The sequence below is a fragment of the Haliaeetus albicilla genome, chromosome 3, assembly GCF_947461875.1.
Source record: "Haliaeetus albicilla chromosome 3, bHalAlb1.1, whole genome shotgun sequence".
Taxonomy (NCBI): domain Eukaryota; kingdom Metazoa; phylum Chordata; class Aves; order Accipitriformes; family Accipitridae; genus Haliaeetus; species Haliaeetus albicilla.
In genome coordinates, this window is record NC_091485.1 from 55,173,920 (window position 1) to 55,192,582 (window position 18,663).

The 18,663-nt window shown below is 44.3% G+C and overlaps 1 protein-coding gene across 1 annotated transcript in view; it reads left to right on the forward strand.

Annotated features, from left to right (window-relative positions):
• The first annotated feature begins 293 nt into the window (after nt 1-293).
• Nucleotides 294-18,663, forward strand: part of FZD6 (frizzled class receptor 6) — a 32,895-nt gene continuing 14,525 nt past the window's right edge. The window contains exons 1-2 of the mRNA XM_069779823.1: nt 294-391; nt 1,018-1,417. Coding sequence (XP_069635924.1) covers nt 1,238-1,417 — 180 coding nt within the window. The 5' untranslated portion in view covers nt 294-391; nt 1,018-1,237. The remainder of the gene's footprint in view (nt 392-1,017; nt 1,418-18,663) is intronic.

An 18,663-nucleotide genomic window follows, 5' to 3' on the forward strand; every position in this document is an offset into this window, starting at 1 on the left:
GCGACCCGGGCGCCGGTTTGGCAACGAGCCTGGGAACGGCTTCCACAGGCGGGACAGGGTCACTTCCCGACGCTCGGCAGCCCGTAAACCGCCGCGGTATAGCGTGCTGCGGAGCTCACGCCGAGTACTTTTGTCAAAACCTAAGTGCCGGGTACGGCTTGGAAGGATTTTTCACGCCGCCCGCCTCCGTGCCAGGAGACCCCGGCCCGCGGGGCGGGGCGGGGCGGGGCGGGGCGGGGCGGCCCGCACCTTCCCGCCCCGCCCCCGCCCGCCAAGTATCGCGCGAGCGCCCCCCCGCCGCCAGACGCCACATCCTGTCGGTGGTGAGGGGCGGCCGCCGCCATCGCAGCCGCGGCGGGGAGGGGGGCCGCTGGCCGGCCGGCCGGCCCGGGTGAGTGCGGCGGCGGCGGCGGCGGCGGCGGAGAGCGGCGGCTCCTCTTCCTCCTCCTCGGGGCGGCCGCTGCCGCCGCCGCCGGCGGGGAGGGGGGGGGGGCGGTGAGGGGGAGCGTCTGGCGGGAGGCGGGTCCCGGTGAGGGGGCGGCGGAGGCGCGACCCGGGCGTGGCGGGGATGCGGCGCCGGGGCCGCGCCCGGCGAGCCCCGGCTCCTGGGTCGACTTCTCGGCCGGCTCCCCGCCCGGCCCCGCGGGCGCCGCTTCCCAGGGCGGGGCTGGGAACGGAGCGCCGGCAACGGGGCGTTGGGAGCAGCGGTGGCTGCGGGGCCCGGGCGGGAGCGGTGGCCAGACACGCCGCCCCCGCCGTGGGCGAGGCGGCGCTCCCCGGGACGGGGCGCAGCGGGAGCGCGGGCTGCGCCGTGCCGCGGCCCCTGCGGGGTACGCGGGGGCCGGGGGAGCGGCGGGCGCGGGGGGACACGGTGCGGTCCCGTCCCGTCCCGGCGGGCGCTGCCGTTTCTCCTGCGGGCTTGCGAGGAGGAGGCCGAGCTCGGCCTTCGGGCGGGCGGTCGCGGTCGGGTTGTTTCTGCTGCGAATGACTCTCTCCCGTCTTTTCCCGCTTCTGCAGCGTGCAGGCTGGAGGAGGAAGGGGGTCGCTAAAATTGCGGTCAGCCGGGATGGGGAAATGCCTAAAGCAGCGGTGAGGAGTCCGATCGTCTGCCTCACTGCCTGCGTCCCTGCCTTGCACCGGAACGGGCGGAGGAAGATGGGTGTTTTTATCCTCGTGCAAAGCTGGTCTGTCTAACTACTGAGCAGAGCTATGTGCTGAAGTTGGAGATCCTGACAAAATGGGAGTACTTGCCTTCTCTGCGACCTGCAGTTTACTTCTAACTCTGGTGCGAGGACACAGTTTATTCACATGTGAGCCAATTACTATTTCCAGATGCTCAGGAATGCCTTACAATATGACTTTTTTCCCAAACATCATGGGACACTATGATCAGGACACAGCTGCTCTCCAAATGGAGGTAAGTTCTCCCACCTCGACTGTAGTATGTAAATATAAACACTGTGAAACAACCTTTTTTTGTCATTGAGAAATGGTTTGTGGCATCTGTTGCACTGAATGACAAAGCAGATAACGTGTAGTGACTACATGTTCCTTTGAATCTTTCTGCAGTGCGCTAGAGCTGCTTGATTGTTTAAGCACTGTGTAAGGGAGATACAGACACACACACCTTGGACCCTGTATTAGAACGGAAGGGGCATGGGTGTAGCACAGCAATGTGGCTATTTGGAGCTCTTTGGCAGAGCTGATCACATATAACCCAGGCACCTCCTTGATACACAGAGTAATTCTTGAAATTCTTTGGGGACATAGCTTATGATATCCTGGCCCGCCTGAACTCAGGTAGTGCAAAAATAATGTTTAGAAGTTGCTCTGTTCCTCTCTTAGCTTATGTCTGCTAAGAAGAGGTACCTAAACTTATTCTTAGCCCTGTCCTCCATTGTGTTTTTTACATTCAGTTGTCTTCTGACTGAAAGAGCAACTTTCCTCTTTTTTTTTTTTTAACTGAAAACAAACACTTTTCTTACCTGAACTGACTGTAACATATGGCTCTCTTGAGAATATGCCACCTTGTGGAAAGGCTATGCTGACAGCAATAGCTATAAAGGGCCAGAGCCTCTCTGGGTGAGAGGCTTGTAAAACAAGTTTTAAACCTGTTTTAATAATGGCTTTTCAGTGGTAAGAGGAGGGGGAACATCTTAACATAGGTCTTGAAAAGCTTACCATCTTGTGCTGTGCAGAGAGTGAAACAGAAGTGAGTTGAAAATTAAGAAGTTTCTGGTTTGGAAAAAAAATATATATAGCTGGTATTGGAGGTGGCTACTATTACTAAAATCTTATTTGCATATTCTTTACTGAGCTTGGAGGAGGAGCTATGTTCAGTTGCCAAAACATTTTTTTAGTGTTGCTTGGGATAGTCAGGATTCCCTATTTGGCCTCTAGCTGCCAGCCTGGAAGGGCATAGGCTTTGGTCTCGCATTGTGTTTGCCACCCCATTGTAGATGTATGGGAAATTCTGGTATCAAATGTTAAGACACCTGTATGCAAGCAACTGAATTCACCCGCAGATCTCAGATGAATTGTGGGCTTTTAAATTGGAAGGCAGGCTATAGGCTTCAGTTGTAAACTCTGTGCAGTGGTGTCTTCAGTCATCGTTTGTCAGGAATGCTTGCTACAGTGTCTGCCACTTCATCTCGTCAGGTATGCTGCTGGTTCTTACTTGGTGTGTCTTTAACTACAACTGTTGAGCCAGCTTTTGTCAGTATTCATGCCTTCCAGTCATGCTGCTGTTACAGCAGAGAGACCACAGAGTCATTTTTATTAGTTTGCTATGACTGACTTTTCTGAACTGTCAGTAATTTGTGCCTGGTGCATGCCTTCTGTGTGGAGGGAGTTCCTTCTGGAAAGGGTTCATGGCTTACCTGTTCTCATGTAGCTACTTCATCATAAAATGGGTGTGGTAGTGCGAAGTTTTGTTTTCTCTGTTTTTCCATCCTGTCTCCCTTATAACCACCTGTGGCTACTGCAGTGGTTGATCGCTACTCAGCCAACTGACTGGGTGGCTGTGTGGAACAACAGTGTCTATTAGGGTTTGATTTCCCTATCCTGTTTCAGTTGCTTCCTAGTGTCCTGTCATTGCCACTGTCTGGCCTCTAATTTGGTATACCTCACTACTCCAGTGTTGTGCAGACATTTCTAAACTACCTAATGTATATGTGTGCTGATCTGCCTGCCTTTATTTGTGATTTAGCAGTGCTGATTGACTCTTTGGTCAAACTGAATTTTTCAGACAGCTGCTTTACTGGTGAAAGGGTAAGGAAGTTTCCTCCCATTCTGTACATAGCTTGTGTTGAATCTGTTGCTGATGTTAGATTGGAGTTAATATGGTAAGCTTGTGGTGGTTCATAGCTGGGCCTTTTTTCTGAGGGACACCAGTGTGTACCAATGTCACTCACACATTTATATGTGATTCTACATGGTATTCAGTAATGGCACCAGTATAGTTTGTCCATGGTTGATTGCAACAGGAAACCTCAGGATTGTCAAAGGGTTCTGCTTTTCAGGGGACTTGGTGTTGCAGCAGGAGAGGAGGAGCTATTGACTTCAGGAATATTGTTTCATTTCACCTTGCAGCCCTAAAGAGGCAGTGGGTTGGGAGGTGGAGGAGACTTCTGTTGTTTTAAGAGCTTGAATTTTTCTGTAATTGGTAATCCAAACTTCGTTCATACCAAAGAAAGAATTTTAATAGTATGTTGGTTAAAACTTTCTTTTGATCCTCAGTAGGAATGCTTAAAGGCTGTGGTTTTTAATTCCATCTTGCTCTTCCCCCTCCCCTCCCCACAGCCTGTTCTCAAGACTGGGCATGGTCTTAGGATGTAAACACTGGGGTTTGAGATTGAGGCTTGTAATATTTTCCTCACTTTATCTTAACTGACTTTGAGCAAGCTGCTTAATCATGCAATCCCAGGGCACACGGTGGAGCCTTCAAGAAATCCAAGTATTTTGTGCAGAAAGGGCCTTGATGTTAGTCGTGTTTTCTGCACCTATCCCCTCTGGAAACTTCTTCCCATTACTTACTTGGAGTGTTTACTCCCAGAAAGAATCAAGATTTGTCAAGGATACAAGTCTCACCTGAAGGTGAAGTTCACTCTCCCAAACTGGTAACTCTTTCCTTTGTCCCACTCTCAAGGCTCTACAGGTGTGCTCTCCTGTGGGGTGTCTTGTATAGCCAGAAGAGCTGTGCTTTCCATGTGTGGGAGCACAAAGGCTTCTGTGCAGTTTCTCTGCTCTCTGGAAAGGTGTTGAATTGGCATTTCTGGGATGGTGTCTTCATAGTAACTCTCCAGGAGAGGATGATGTGGAGCCACTGTCTCAGGTGGTGGTTGTCCTTCAGGAAATCAGCTGATCCATGGTCTTAAATTTCTGCCTCGTGTATCAACTCTTCATAATGATGTGTTATAAACAAGAACACGGAACTGATTAGAGCAGGAAAAAAGACTTGACTCAATCTTACAGCCTCTGTTATGGGAGTTCTGGCTAGTGATGATAGTCCCTCTGGGATCTTATTTTCTAAAGTAGAAAATTCATGATTTCCAGTTGCTCCATCCATCCCCCCAATTTTATTTATTTATTATTCTAAGTTTTCAACTTGTGTATTGGGTTTGTGTGGCAAAGTTTTGGTAGTGGTGGGCCTGCAGGGGTGGCTTCTGTGAGAAGCTGCTGGAACCTTCCCCCATGTCCAACAGAGCCAATGCCAGCCGGCTCCAAGATGGACCTGCCACTGGCCAAGGCTGAGCCCATCAGTGACAGTGGTAGTGCCTCTGGGATAATGTATTTAAGAAGGGGAAAAAGTTGCTCCACAGCTGCAACTGGAGAGATGAGTGAGGACATGTGAGAGAAACAACCCTGCAGACCCCCAGGTCAGTGAAGAAGGAGGGGGAGGAGGTGCTCCAGGCGCTGGAGCAGAGATTCCCCTGCAGCCCCTGGTGAAGACCATGGTGAGGCAGGCTGTCCCCCTGCAGCCCAGGGAGGTCCACGGTGGAGCAGGTTTTCTGGCAGGACTTGTGACCCTGGGGGGGACCCACGCTGGAGCAGTTTGTGAAGAACTGCACCCTGTGGGAAGGACTCATGTTGGAGAAGTTTGTGGTGGACTTGTCTTCCATGGGAGGGACTCCATGCTGGAGCAGGGGAGGAGTGTGAGGAGTCCTCCCCATGAGGAGGAAGGAGTGGCAGAGACAGTTTATGTTGAACTGACCCCAACCCCCATTCTCCATCCCCCTGTGCTACAGGGGAGGAGGAGGTAGAGAAATTGGGAGTGAAGTTGTGCCTGGGAAGAAGAGAGGGGTGGGGGGAAGGCGTTTTAAGATTTGGTTTTATTTCTCATTATCCTACTCTGATTGGATTGGTAATAAATTAATTTTCCCCAAGTCGGGTCTGTTTTCCCCATGATGGTAATTGGCAAGTGATCTCCCCCTGTCCTTATCATGACCCACAAGCTTTTTGTTATATTTTTCTCTCCCCTGTCCAGTGGAGGGGGGAGTGATAGAGCGGCTTTGGTGGGCACCTGGCATCCAGCCAGGGTCAACCCACCACTACTTGGCAGATTAAGTTTAGGCTACTTGAGTTTGACTTTGTATTTGGATTAGTTTTGTTTATACAACAAATGGTGATTTTAGGAAAGAAAAACCACATGGCTTTGTGGTGTAAAGTTTTGTGTTTTGTGTATGTTAGCTAAACAGCTGCATGATGGTGGAATCTAATTATTTGCAGATGCTTACCCTATCTGTATCTCAAAACAGTTTAACAGTAACACTGCTCATGTTACTACTAGTTCAGACTAGGAGGCTGAAGATCTAGGGTTTGTCTAGTGAGGAAAATGGATGGACGCTGGTTCATTACAGCTATAGTTAAATAGGTGTAACTCCCCCTCGTGGTCATCCACAAAACCAAGTCACTTCTAAAGTAGTTCCTACTCTAAGTATCCTGGGATAGGTTGTCAACATGAGGCATTATTTATTCCAGCAAGGCAGAGAATATTACTGTGTCGTAACTTTTTGTTCCTATCTCTCTATCTGTTCTGCTGCGATTCTGGAATGTGTCCACCATAGACAAGCCCTTAAGACTTCCTGACCTGGGTAAGATCTATGGCTCTGTAGAAGTACAAAGGCAAAAGGATTGCCAGTGAGTTTTTAAAGCAGACTATACAAAACACTGGAAAATGTCCCACAGAGAACAATGAAGTACCTCAGAGAGACTGGAAAAATGATTCAGTAGTAAGTTTTCCGTTCACTTCTGAATTCATGGCCATGTGCCAGAATATGTGTGCGTGTTTCTGTGGAGTGTTCAGTGCAACTGGCTGCAGCAGTGGGAGAAATTCTATGAGAGCTAAGGTTGGTTTAAACTAACAAAATGAGTTTGAAGTGGATTAAGAAGTACCTTCAAAAGCTTAATACTGAAGTTCTGTGAGTTAAAATTTTTAATGTAATCACTTAATTTGCTTCCACTAAATGTAAATTTACAATTTATTCAATATGAAGATACTGCCAAAAACTGGAAACCTGGTGTCTGGCAAGCTTAAATCTGTACATACATGTGTGTGTATATACACACAGGGAAGGAGGAAGCTGTCCACCTTCTGTAGGTTGGGAGTTTTGGGGAAATAAATGCCGTTTTGTGTAGAAGGTTGTTACGGGGGTGTTCTGTGAAATAGCACAGGTGTGAATTTACTGAAACCTCTACAGACAGGCATCCTGCCTCTCCCTGTTACTCCATATGACTGGTGCTTGGTGTAATATGTGAACCACTAGTACTTAAAACTTGAAGCTTAAATCTCTCTGCTCTTAAATTTTTGGTAGCTCAGCTTCAATTAGGAAAGCAATCAATATTCTCTGTCAGCCTGGAGTTACGTTTTTGTTCTTGATGCTGCCTCAGAGCCTAAGTTGGAGAAAGGGTGCGGGGGTGTGGACATTAACCCAATGGAACAAGGACAAGGAGCTCTTGAATTCATATTTTGCTTGTAACATTTTTGCTGTTGTTTTACCATATATCGCTGTTACTAATGGGCAGGGAAGGCTTGTGTAAAAAGTGGTAAATGTAGCATGCTGTAAATCATATGTCAAACTAAGGTAACTTTTGCGACCACCACTTTCCTCTGATAAGCTAGAAAAGATTTTGGTGGTGAAACAGCTAAATTGCTGCTTGTTAAATGAAAGTTGGCAAATGCCAAAGTATTTTTTTATAGACACTTCATATGAATCAAGGGAAGTACAAAGCAGTACTACAGACTTCTGTGCTGAGTAAGTCTCTAGATGTACAGGATAGCTGGACATGAATAATTCTGGTTTGAGCATCACCATGTGGCTTGTAGAAAAGCGTTGGTTAAGGGGTCAAAACTATATGAATTAGACACATCTATGTCATTTTGTACAATACCATACAAATTTGGGAAGTGTATTTTCATTTTTGCACTCTCTTGCTCTCAGGTGTTCCAAAGAAACGCAAGTCATCATTAGTTCTTACAGTGTTTCTTACAGCAACACATTCATAAACCATCTTTGCTGATGCCTGTGGATACACTAAATTACAGCCACTAAAAAAGTGTTTGTTACCTGTAGTACTGAGGCCCTTTACCAAGTATGATTAGCTTGTGCAGATTGTCTGAAACCAAACAGGTGAATGTGTGTAATCCTATTATACTGGCTTTAAGCATATCAGTCACCTGCAAAATCTAATGCTGCTTTGTCAAAACAGCATTCCTTGTCCACTTGATAATTTGAATAGTACTCCCTTGCTCCTTGTTCTGAAAGGATGCTGCTTAGAATGCATGGGGGTCCAAAGTAATGCATGCTTGATAAAGAGAGGATATTTACCCTATGGTGACTGGGGTTCATTGAGATGGTGCTGACAGTGTGATTCCCAGAGCCTCATCTTCATCCATGTTCAGAGGCTACGTCTACACTAGCAAATAATTTGGTGTTACAGCAGTGGATCACTAGGTGAAGTTGTTAGCACACTTCTTACCTGTCCACTGCATGAGACTGAGCGGTTTTCCTCTGGGCTAGATTTAGGCCACTCCTACTGTGCATGAGGTCTGAAGTTGGCCTACAGAAGGCTGTCTTCCAGATCTTTCTCAACAGCAGACCTTTCTGGGAAATACTGTGGTATCCTTTTGTTGGTCTCCTGCAGATTGCTGTCCCTTCCACAGTGCCCTTTCTAGTGTTCATGTGTAGCTGCAAGCCCTGGTGGTTTCTGAGTCTCATTGTGCAGCCCACATCTCAGACCCCCTCTTCTCCACACTCATATGCTAAGTGTGGTCACTGGCTAAACCAAGGCACTGTAAGTGTGGAGTGATGGGCTTAGTCCTGTGGCTGTAGCCTACTCCAGAAGGACACCTGTGAATGAATGGAGTCATGCAAGCTTCCCTAAAGCTGTTTACATAGAGAAGGAAAATGTGGACAGAGCTACTGAGTTTGGAACTGCTTTGCCTTCATTGATAGGTGGCAGTTAGGGCTTGGGAGCTGAGCCCAGACTGATGGGAACACGTCATCCTTGGAGGTGGGGAAAGCCAGCAGTGGGTACAAAGCTTTCAGGCATGGAAAGGTGCAATTTGAAGATCATCTCCATGGTTTTTAAGGAAGTGGCTGTTGCCCTGTGGAGCCTCATGAACTTCACCTGGTCAGTAGCAAATCCGGTTAGGGAGGATAAGTCTGCTGAGGGTGATGAGGTGACCACGATTTCAAAGGTCATTCTTCACATTATCTTCCTTTGAATAGTAGACAAGTGGACAAAATTGTATATCATTGTGTACAGGTGGTCCACACTGTTTTCCCTCTGCTGTCCATGAGTTGTCAAACTGTGTGGGATCAAGATCTCATTAACAGCTCGCATCCAGTGTATTTGGCCTGTGACAGCTCTGGCAACAGCAACTGGATTGTCTTGTAGGTGAACAACCAAGGTATGTTTGTGGACATCTTTGCAAGGCTTCTGATGCTTATGTCTTCTACAAATCTCGTGTAAGAATGGAAGATGTTTCTGATGTCTTTTTTCTGAAGAGAGCTTTGTGGTGTTTAGGTGCCTTGCTACATTTGTGAGAGATGCTGTTTGTCCACAGTGCTGCATGGGTCATGAGGCTGAATGGAGCCCAGGCCCTTACTGCATGCAGGTGGAGGTGGAGTGCAAGTTTAGTTTCCCATTTGCAAGATGGATGTGATGTTCAGGATGACAACTCGGCTGCAGGATATGCCTTCACTGATAAAGGCCACAAAAAGCAAATGGTCCAGGAAAAGAGCACATGGGATAGGGGATGTGGTCAAATGTCAATGCTTTCTTTTCCAGTTTGACAATGTAATGATTAAATATGACAATTTCTAAAACTACTATTGTGTCATGTCTCTAGTTCTCTACTCCATTCCAAAGGAGGGGGTGGGAGTGTCTGCACCACAAAGCTTGCTGCCTTTTTTTCCTCTATCTGTTTGCTGTTGATTCACCAGCCCTTTGGGGCAAACGTGGTTGCTTTGTCTCCTGTTGTCTTTTTGGACGTTTTCTGTGTATTGTGTGCAGCTGTGATTGCTGCATCACAGTAGTAACTTGCTTGCCAGAGGAAAAGATGCATATGTCTGCCCTCTTTTCCTGAACTACACAGTGGAGATGAGTGGAGACTTGCTTGCTTGCTGTTTAGCTATTAGAAGAAGGGGAGGTGTGCAGGGGAGCATAAGAGCTGTGTAATCAGCTACTGTAAATGGGGGCAGATAAACTTGCTATGATGTAGAGGCATAGGGGACAGGCCTGGATGATCAGTCTTTGCAGGACAGAAAGGATGTCCTCTTTCCAAAGATACCTGCTACTTTCCATCCCTGCAGTGAGACAGATGAGAGCTTCCTGGGAGGGGGGTGGAAATCATCCATCTTCCGTGTGCTTAAACTTCTGGTGGATCAAGTTCTTTCAGAGAATAACCACATCCTTCCCAGTTGGCTCATGCTGTATTCCCTAGAGGGCCTGCACAACCATATTTCTTCAGTCCCAGTAACTACCACCACAAAGCACCTGGTGGCCAAACTCTCTACACATTTATCCTGTATACAAAAATTAAAAGCAGCTTTTCAGAGAGGGACTGTACGCATCCAGCCTCATGGTGACCTAGCAATACCTGCTTACCCAAACTGCATGTCCCAGCTGCATACTGCTTCACATGAGCTAATGCTCTTGCTAGGAAGGTATAAGGTGCACCATTTTAAGCAAAGCTTAAGAATCCAGCTGGGTGGGGGATCTCTCTGGGGAGTATGCCTGGAGCTACAAAGAAAATGTTACATGCTGAAAGTTAACATGGCCCACGTGATAAGATGAAAGGGTAGAAGAAAAGGTGGCCTTGAGTGTTTAGAACAGGAGAAATAGGGAAGATAATGGGGGAGAAAGGCACCATGGCCAACAAAATGAACACTGTGGGCTAACAATAAGGAAACACTGGCTAATACAGGCATTCAGAACTGGGGAGACCAGGAGGGATCCCAGCAGCTACCTTGCTGTGTTGAGCATGCTGCCTGCCACCCTCCCTTGGGTGCTTAGGTGCTTGTGGGTAGGGGTGAATAGCAGTTATTGGTATGGATGGTGGTGTCTTTAGGATTGGGCTGACTTCTTATAAGCCTTCATTTGTCTGCCCCACCACTTGCTGCTATCTATGGTCAACAGTTTGGCAGTTCTGGAGGGAAATGGAAGGTCTCCTGCAGAAATTGCCACCCCTGTCATATATCTAAAGCCTCCTGATCCTTTACCAGTTGGGTAGCAAGGTGGGCCAAGAGGTGCTCTGGTCATTTTTCCATGTCCTTGGTGGGCCTGTCAGTGACGACTTACGCAGTGTTGTTTCTCTGTCTGCCTTCCCCAGTGCCACCTCAGCTGCCAGGTGCTGCAGCATCGCCTCAGGGGTGACCCCCCCAGGGTATGTGCTGCCTTTTGCCTGCAACGGTCTAGGAATGAGATGCTGGGGGAAGGGGGAGAAGGAAGAGGTGCCGTTGCGTGTGCCTCTTGTATGGAGGTGCACGCATCCTCCTCTTTATCACAGGCATCTGTGAAGGAGAAGAAAAGCAAATGCGAGTTCTTGACTGCCTCTGAGGTTACAGTACAATAACATGGCCTGTGAGCTCCCTACGGCCCCCAGCTCCTCATGGGTGAAGGTTTCTGCAGCGTGATGGAGGTGCTGGGGGTATACCTGTTTCTGTTTAGACTGGCTCCTGTGAGGGCTGGGTGAAAGCTCACACCAGGTTGTCCCATCGAGTAGTGATAAGTTACTCCTGTGCTACAGCAAGCAATGAACTGTTGGGAAACTGTCTGCTTTGACTCTGATCTCACTAGCAGGAGGAGGGAGGATGTTTAAGGAGTCAAGGATTTGGGTGGAGAATTCGGAGGGATGAAGGAGAGTCCGTGTGAGGCAGTGTGTGCAGAAAGAGGCTCCTGTAGTAACTTCATTAGCTTTAAGAGAGTCCTTTCTTATATTTGGCTATCTTGGATTTGGAGGAAGGAGGTTATCATAAAGTAATGGGGTAAAGGAATTAGCTTCTTTCCTTAACAGCTGCCTTATCAATCCTTTAGAATTTGGATTTATTTTTTTTTTAATATTATTTAAAAGCAAGTGGGTTTTCTTGCTTTCTTGCCTCTCAGGTTGGCCTTTGTCTCAGAATAAATAAAAATTAAGAGTAAATAAAAGTTTTGATTTTTGATTGATGCATACATATGTCTACAGAGCAAAAATCTAGCAACTCAGGTTATGATTGGTTTAGACATTTTATCTTCATAAAAATAAATAACTGAACAATAATGCTACAGAAGAAATATACCTCTGTGGAAGATAAGAACTATTTCCCACAAATGCTTAGGAATGAAGTATCAATTTTTTTTCAAAGAGAGATTTTATGTGTATCTTTTAAAAAATCTTAAGGACTGTTTTTCCTATTACAATAATGATCTACTCTGAATAATAATGATAATTATTATTAATAATTATAATTTTCTATTTTCAGGCTATAGTGAAGATGATAGCTATAGAAGTGAATTTAAAGTGGAAGGCCTGGTTTTCCATTTTGCGTGCATACTGATCTTCCTAGAAGCAGTGATTTGACAGAAAATTACTCCGGATCAAAATTTACAGCAGATGGTAGATGCTAACTATATAGAAAGTTGGCTTCATAGTGAAAGCTTCCCAAACACAAACAAACAGAGGCTGCCATCCAGTTTTCCATTGTTCTTTTGAAATGTCTCTGGTTTGTGGCTCAGACTTTCAAGTCATTCATTTCTAGTGCTCTGTCTGACTTGTGTTGGTCTGTGCTCCTGTGTTACTGAGAATTCATTCAGAAGATCCTGTCTGCCTTGTCAACCCATGTGCATGACAGAAGCAACTTTTGCAGATTTTCTAGGGACTAAGCCAGTCTATTTGCAGTTCAGGAAAGCATTTGATACTGTACACAAAAACTGTAAAAATTACTAATTTCTGTAAACTTTCACTAATCCATTCACTTTGTTGTGATGTAAAAAACAACGTCAGTCAGGCATGCACAAGTCAGATGACTGAGTTGAAGCCCATGAAGTTGCAATTATCTACCTCACCACCTGCAGTTTTTACCTCTGCCTTCTGATTTCAGTATTTCCAGTTGGTCATACCTTGGGACACTGACACACTGCTTGGGGGGCTGTGAGACAAGCTGTGTCTCATTTTTATGAGACATAGGCAAGAAATCAATGGATGCGGTTACTTTTCATTTTGTTGGATTTGGGAGACTGAGAGTAGCAGTTAATTATTCCCTGTTAACATGGGAATTAACTTCATAAATCAGAAGATTTTCCAACTTACAGCATCTCTATCCCCATCTAACCAATAGCATGGCTAGCCCAGGTCTGTGAATAGTGGAAAACTTGATGCAGGCAACAGTGTGGCTCCTTGCAGAGCTTCCTCAGGTCTAATGGGGTCAGCTTTGAGCCAAAGGTGTTGTGCCATATAACTGTGTTCCTGGGTAGACTCGGAGCAGGATCGGCAGCCGTGTAGAAATGGCCCCTGGATGGTGGTGGTCTGTGCAGAGCTGGTTCAGATGCCTTTGCATCCATAGAACTGGCTTTCTTGCCATCCCGATAACACTGTAATGATAAAGGACATCGAATGTTCTGGTGTCCTCCTAGTATTAGCATGACTTGGGCTTAGAAAAGGGGAGTTAAGTAATTTGTGGGAAAGAGGACTGGTTGTCCCTTCCAGGCTGAGCTGGCACTGACAGGTCAATCTCTTAACTGTATCACCTTATTTAAAAAACTTAAATACTCAGTGGAACAGGATCCCCGCTTTCTCTTCCATGAGCATACCAGTCACTAAGCAATTGACTTAAGCTCTTTTTTTTTCTTTTTTTAAGACTGCTTAAATTTTTATTTTATAGACTGGCAGAGAAAGTGTCTGAACATGGATCCCTGAGCATTCTGAGTAGTCTGTCACATAAACACTGCCTTAGAGCTTGGTGTTAGTTGCCTAAGTTTTGGAGATCTGTACCATTTGATTCCTGCTCCTCTTGAGCATTTTCTTCTGGCTGTGAGGTTATCTCACTTCCTGAATACTGTGAATGTCCATTCTCGGGTGCTTCTCTGCATGGACATCAGATAGGGAAACTGCTGTGAGGACTTTGTGAAGTGCCTGGAAGTGAGGCATCACAAGTTTCTGTTGCAATAGCCAGTCCCGTTTGTGGATCTGGCTCTTAATTGCTTTCCTTGATGTCACAGAAGACTGACAGAAGGTTGCCTGAGAAGATCAATCCTGCCATGACTGAGATTTTCCTGATTTAGTTTATGCGTGAAGTAGGCAAGGACGAAGGCGTAGTGCAGGGTTACTACTCTGGTAACTTGGGAGGTGCTGTTTCGTTAACATGCGTCTCCACACTCACAAAGACAGGGGGAAACATGAATCTGGTCTTTTTTTGGAACCAGAACAATAATGACTTCTGCTGGAATTCCCTTCAAATTAGGAGCTTTTTTATAGATAGCAGATATCAACAGTATTACTGGTAGTCTTCTAAATTGTGTTCTACACAAAAAGTTCAGTAGTAAATCCATTTACTCCTGTAATACATGGCAAATACATGAAGAATGTAAGATTATTTTGAGGTTCTTCTGCTACCACAGTCCAGATGTGATGAAGCTCTGTCTAGACTTCAGATGTTTGAGGGCCCACAGGGTACTTTCCTTCAGTTAACTTATATTTGTCTGTCTTTTATGCTCTGTATAGTATACATGGAGATAAAACCATATATAATTGAAAACTTTGTATAAATAGTTGAGTTCTGTAATGCTTGGGAAAACTCTCTCATGCTTGTTTTGGACTGTAAATTGCAGAGGCTGGAATATCTATAATTTAGGTCAAGCTATAATTTAGCTTAGAACCACAAAATGCAGTGAATTTTGCTAATAAGCTATTTTGGAAAGTATTGGAATACTTGGACTTTAGTTTGCTTCAGAATAACTTCTTAGTGAGTTGTAATATTCCTTTGTTTCTAACCTTTGCTATAGTTAAAAAAATACAGATACATGTATTTTTATTTTGCATTTAAAAATACTTAAAGGGGACATGGAACTAAGTTGTACTACAGAAAGAAATTCTGTAGGTGCTAGTTAATGTAAAACAGTCTGAAGCCCTTAGGAATAAAAAGCAGAATAGCCTGCTTTAGCTTTCTGTGCGTGTGTCTGTGTATACTGTCAATGGCAATGGCAAGTTTAGTGCCCAGTTGTGGTGTTGGAGTAGTGTTTTGGAGTTTGGGGGTTTTTTTGGTGCATAAGTGCCTTGCTGCCCTACTGACCTTTGAAAACCTTCCCCCATGTGCCTTGTCCTTATCCTGGTTGGATTTCTGATTAATATTCCCATCAACTTTGAACAGCTAGTATGAAGGTTCAGGCCTGAATATGTATATTGAGGTATATTGCATGTGTAGGGGTGAATGATGGTGAAGAGTTTGCAGATATGAAAATATATTGAACATTTAGATGATGAGTAATTCAGCTCACTGTTTGCACAGCCTGGGATCTGAACCGATGCCTGGCTAGTTTAGCTTGAGGCAGGTGTGATGAAGTTCTGGCCCACCGAGTCTGCACTGCATGGGCACCTGGCTGCAGGCTGCTCAGTCCCTGGGCCACTGGTATTTACAGCACAGCATTTTTTAAGATGCTGCCATCTGACCTTGCCTTCCAAGTGATGATGTTTCAGGTGCTGACCAGTTGGCAGCTCCCATACCTGTACAGCTGTGGGAGGAGCAGACTGCTGGGAACAGTTCAGTTTATCAACTGTTGCAATTTAAGCTGTGCCCACGCTTTGTTCAGAGTCCTCGGAAAGTCCAAGGGCATGCGTTGCCTTTGTTGTTCAGTTGAAGGGCAAAGATGAAAGCTCGTATCTTTGTAAACTCCTTTCATTGCAGAACAGTGTTGTTTGGTCCACTTGCTTGTTTACTGCATTCCCCCCTGCCCTGCTCCTTAAACTCCAGATTGTCCTTGAGTAGGAAACTTAAACTATTTTGTCTTTTAAACTACAGGGATAACCTACTTTCTACTCTGACAAAAGATTTCATTCTTATCTCTATAAACTGATCACGTTTAAAAAACGTTTGACAAGCTTTTGAATTAAACGTGACTGCATTTGCCTTAATTATATTATGAAACCTGCAAAAAGTAATGTTGCTTTGTTTAAAAGCAGCTTATTAAAATAAGTCAAATTCATGTGCTTTTGATGGTTTTCTTTTACCTCTGTCAAATCAGGGTGCACTAATGATGCATATTAAACTTATATATATTCATATCTAAAATATTTTATTCCAATCAGTGAATTTTAGTCCTGAAAAACTTTTGTTGTAGAGAAGTTACCCATGTAATTTTAACTGAGTTTAGAAAATATAGATTATGACTGATACTTGCTGCTGGCAGCAATAGTCAATTATTACCCGCAGCTAAGGTAGTGACATGGAGTATGTGGGCCCCCAAGTTAATTCATACCATCTTTGTTGGTAAAGGATGGTTGACATTGCACTAATGTTCATGAGCTGCACCCACATTTCTGTTTTGCAGCTCTGCACTTAAGTAGCAATTTCTAGCAGACGTGTAGCAACAAGACGCTGACATTTAAACTGCCTTAGAGTCCTGCAAAATAGTTTCTAAATCCTTACATACCAACTTAAAAGTGTGTTTATCTTGCCTTTGATCCATCAATGTAACTTCCAATAGGAAGAACCTAGTCTTTTCTCAACCTTGCTTTGAATCTTAATCAAACTTGAAAATTTCATCCTTCATTTAGTTTTATGTGTTAGGACATTTATTTATCATGACTTAATTAATTGTGCATGAATTAAAAGTCAGACATTCTTGGCAGCTGATTCACTGTGGCCATCAGCAAATTACCACCCTTGCCAGCCCATCTAGGAATTTTATGAAGGCATTAATCTGTCTGGGTATGATGCTAATCTCGTTCACATCCAGTCCAGAATAACTCTATTGAAACAATAATGTAGGATTAAATCAACCGTGCGATACTTATTTCACTGTTTTTAATTGAAACAAATTATCATTATAAAAGTGGCTAAAGATACTGTGAAGATTAACTGTTAGTATAGCTCTGTGAGTATTAAGAGTAATTACTGCCTGTTCTTTTGAGACCATTTATGCGTACCATGGTTGATGGTGGCCGTATTTCCTAAGTAGCACATATGAAAGTGTGTGTATTGCGTTTAGGTTTTGAGGTTGTACTTTAATTCTGTAGTGACACTTACTGGACAGCAGTTGTGTTTAACTCTGGTACTGTAAATTATTAATCGTTAATTGTTAATTATTAATCATAAAAGTGTCCTGTGAGGAGCAAGGGAGTTTGACTTAATGATGGGTCCCTTCCAACTTGAGATATTCTATGATTTTAATTATTAATCATTTAGGTGAGATGTTATTTCTTGTAAAGCAGGTAAATATTTCATGAATAACAATGTGTAACTTTAATATAGGTAGGAATCAGGAGTACACAGTGTAGTATATGGTTGTAGAAATTCAGATTTAAGTCTGTGTTTGCTTCCAAGATTGAAATACGCAGTTAGGTAAGTGACAAGGTTGTAATGTTGTTGCTTTAGGTCACAAGATTTGTATCATATCATGAAACAGGTACCATTGCTTAACATTGAGACAGTTGGTGTCTGTCATTGTTTAACTTAGTTAACCTCAGTGTTAACTAGATTAACTAAGCTAAATGTTTTAACTTGGTAGCTAGACCTCAGTGGTTAGGAGAGTAGGTTGTTACTATCTTAAGTAACTGGCTCCAATGGCTGAACAAAGGCTCTTATCTTCTGTATATGTCAGCAATTCAAGATATTTCCTGTCTCTTACAGTCAAGGTTTGCCATAGCTGATTGTAACAAATACATCAATGTTTGGATCCACTGTTTTCTGTATTACTTAAATATTTCTGTGATATTAATAAGCAGGGTACAGGAGAACATTTTCACTTACATGTTTTGACATATGTTACCAGTTATACATCCCAACCCTAGAGACATCTGATCTTCTCTGGTAATACTTTCTCTAGGGTAAAACTGAGATGAGGTAGGACAGAGCATCTGCACTGTCTGTCTGGAATAATGAGCTTGTTTCTGTTGTGTCTTGGACTTGTAAGCCTGCTAAGCACAAAACAGAGAAGCAAGCTGAGCACGAGATTCACATACAGTTCTAGGTTGCAATTTACTTGTTGGCAAAGCATATTTAAGAGCATGTTTGCACCTAGCCATTTATTCTGTACTCTGCACCATTTGTTTTCACTTGTCTCAGTTGTGCTACTGTTTGTAGGACCACACCGTAACTGGATTTCCGAGATAGTTTGGCTTTGCTTCTGGAGAAAATATAACATAGACATACTTTGTAAAGAATCTAGGATTTACTAAGTAAGGTGTTGGTGTTTTGTTCAGTGCAGAGGATGGCAGGAAGATGAGAATTTCTATTTAAGGACTTCCATTGGCTTTGTGAGGCTCCATTCTTGGTTTTAAGAGTCTGGTTTCACTTTATTTTTAGCACTACCATCACCAAATCTGCAGGTTTTTGTCCCTGTTCTTCATGTGACAGGGCAGTGGTTGCTAATGCTAGAAATGCCAAGTGCCTTGGTTTCCTGGAAGAGCCTATTTCGTGTGATTGTGCCACCTGCAGATCCCGAACTTACTGAAGTGGAGAGGACTGTGGTACTAGATTCTCAGTTTAGTCTCAGACTTGGATGCTCAAGACATCGGTGCGTGCATGTGTGCAGGTTACTCAACTAACCACTTGGGTAAAAGATGGTTGGTGGTTGAGACACCCATGGGCTAGATAACACCGCCTTGAGCAACTGATTCTTAGTGTCAGCTTGTGATCTTGGCTTTACACTTTTTGCTTACAGGCCTTGCAGCTGGAGGAGCAAATACTTTGGTTTTGGTAAGATTTTGCTTTTATGGTCCATCAGGAAATGCAGACCTGTTATTTTCTATAATGAAACATTTCCAAATTGGCTAGCTGGAAGTGAAGCCCACATTTAAAGATACCTAATTGTTAGCAGAGTTCCAGGCACAATTCACTACCTCTTTTGCTATTCTTAAATGGTAAAAGTAGGCAGTTTCTGAAAATAAATCTGTATTTTACAGATCCCATTTGTGTGTGCTTGAGGCAAAGTTTTACATTTTACACAGTTTTTTTGCTTGAGAGA